The 1,949-nt window shown below is 47.3% G+C and overlaps 1 protein-coding gene across 1 annotated transcript; it reads left to right on the top strand.

The window, feature by feature from the left end:
• The first annotated feature begins 255 nt into the window (after window positions 1–255).
• On the top strand, window positions 256–1,143 carry LOC126704315 (uncharacterized). Its single transcript, XM_050403312.1, has one exon. The coding sequence runs from the start codon at window positions 256–258 to the stop codon at window positions 1,141–1,143; it is 888 nt and encodes a 295-aa protein (XP_050259269.1).
• The last annotated feature ends 806 nt before the right edge of the window (window positions 1,144–1,949 follow it).

A 1,949-nucleotide genomic window follows, 5' to 3' on the forward strand; every position in this document is an offset into this window, starting at 1 on the left:
GATAACGATGGACCGGTAGAGAATCCAGAATTGTTAGATGAACTACAACCAGAAAATAATCCGAACCCTAACCCCGAATGGTTCACGTCAAACACATGGGATGAAATTAATGACCTATCACCTTCCCTGGAAACAGGTCTGCTGAGTTGGCGATCGGGGGACGAACCGAGCAAGGGGATGCTATTCAAGAATAAAGCTGCGGTTTAGCACGCGCTAACCATGTTCTCCGTTGGACTCAATAAAAAATTTAAGTACATGAAGTCAAACCCCGAGAGACTGGTTGTAACGTGTGTACACGATGCATGTCTGTGGTCAATTCGAGCTATCTACAGCAAAAGGCACAAGCTATGGATGATCACAACATCTAAGGGTCCCCACACTTGCTCGACACTCCAAGTGGATCATGATGGAAGGATGATGGATTCGAAGTTCATTGCCATCACACTTGAGTCATACGTACGGGAAGACATTTCAAGAACAGTAGCAACCCTGCGTAGTGTTCTTCATGCGAAGCATGGCCATTGGGCATCTCACTATAAGGTTTGGGATGCAAAACAGAAAGCCGTTGCAGCCATCTACGGTGATTTTGATGAGTCATACGCAGAATTGCCTCGGTTCCTGGCAGCGTTAAAAGATGCAGATCCAACCACAGTGACACAGTTGAAGTGTGACCACCGTAGTGTGCCGGGAACTTGCACATTTAACTGTGCCTTTTGGGCTTTTGGTCATTGTATAAAAGGGTTCAAGTATTGTAGGCCGGTGATAAGCATCGATGCAACGCACCTCTATGGCAAGTACAAGGGGAAGTTGTTGATAGCAATGGCAACAGATGCTAACAACGAGGTTTATCCACTCGCGTTTGCCGTTGTTGAGAGTGAGAGCAAGGAGACATGGGGATGGTTCTTGGCATGCCTGAAACGATATGTTACGGACCGGACAAATCTTTGCATCATCTCTGACCGACATTCGGGTATAAAAGCTTGCTTTAATGACACAAGGATGACTTGGTTGCAGCCTCCCCAGGCCCATCACCGGTATTGCCTCCGCCATGTAGTTAGCAATGTGAACACAAAATGGAAAATTCCGGAGTTGAAGAACATGGTATGGAGGGCCGCAAGCGCGAATCAAGTTAGAAAGTTTTAGGCCACACTGGATTTAATTCGCAATGTCAAACCGGCTGCACACAGGTACTTGGAAAATGAAAACAAAGAAAAGTGGACACTTGCACACGACGGAGGGCGTCAATACGGAGCAATGACAACCAACCTATCGGAGTGTTTTAATGGAGTACTGAAAGGTGCACGCAGCTTGCCAATCACGGCAATGGTGAGGTACACCTTCTTCAAAGTGAACTCCTACTTTGACGCTCGTCGTAATCTCACTCTAGAGCAATTGGAAGTGGGTCAAGAATGGTGCAGGTGTGCCATGGACAAGTTCGAAAAAAACCAAGCGAAGGCAAAGGACCATATGGTAACACGAATGTGCACACAAGCGCGGTTATATCAGGTTGACACACCGGGTAATCCTCTAAGTAATGGGGGCGGACAACACACGCACAGGGTTGATCTTCGGGGTATGACATGCACATGTGGAAAATGGGAAGCATACAAGATGCCGTGTTCACGTGTAATAGCAATTTGTGCTAAGTATAAGCACGATGTGCAGCAGTTTATTGATCCTTGCTATAGCGTGAGTCATAGGTACCATAGCTATGAACCAGTATTCCAACCGTTGAAAGACAGATTAGCATGGCCGGATCCGGAAGAAACTAGAGTAGTGATGCCCAATCCGCAACTGATCCGGAACAAAGGTCGGCCAAAGTCCACACGAATCCGCAATGAGATGGACGAGAATGATAGGGAGTTGCCGACCTCCCTATGGATCGAGAATGGACCCAAGTCAAGATGTGGGTTGTGTCGCCAAGAGGGGCACAACCGTAGAACATGTCC

The sequence above is a fragment of the Quercus robur genome, chromosome 10 (assembly GCF_932294415.1).
Source record: "Quercus robur chromosome 10, dhQueRobu3.1, whole genome shotgun sequence".
Taxonomy (NCBI): domain Eukaryota; kingdom Viridiplantae; phylum Streptophyta; class Magnoliopsida; order Fagales; family Fagaceae; genus Quercus; species Quercus robur.

Coding starts and splice junctions, on each gene's coding strand:
- LOC126704315 (XM_050403312.1), top strand. CDS start 256: ATGAAGTCAAACCCCGAGAGACTGGTTGTAACGTGTGTACACGATGCA.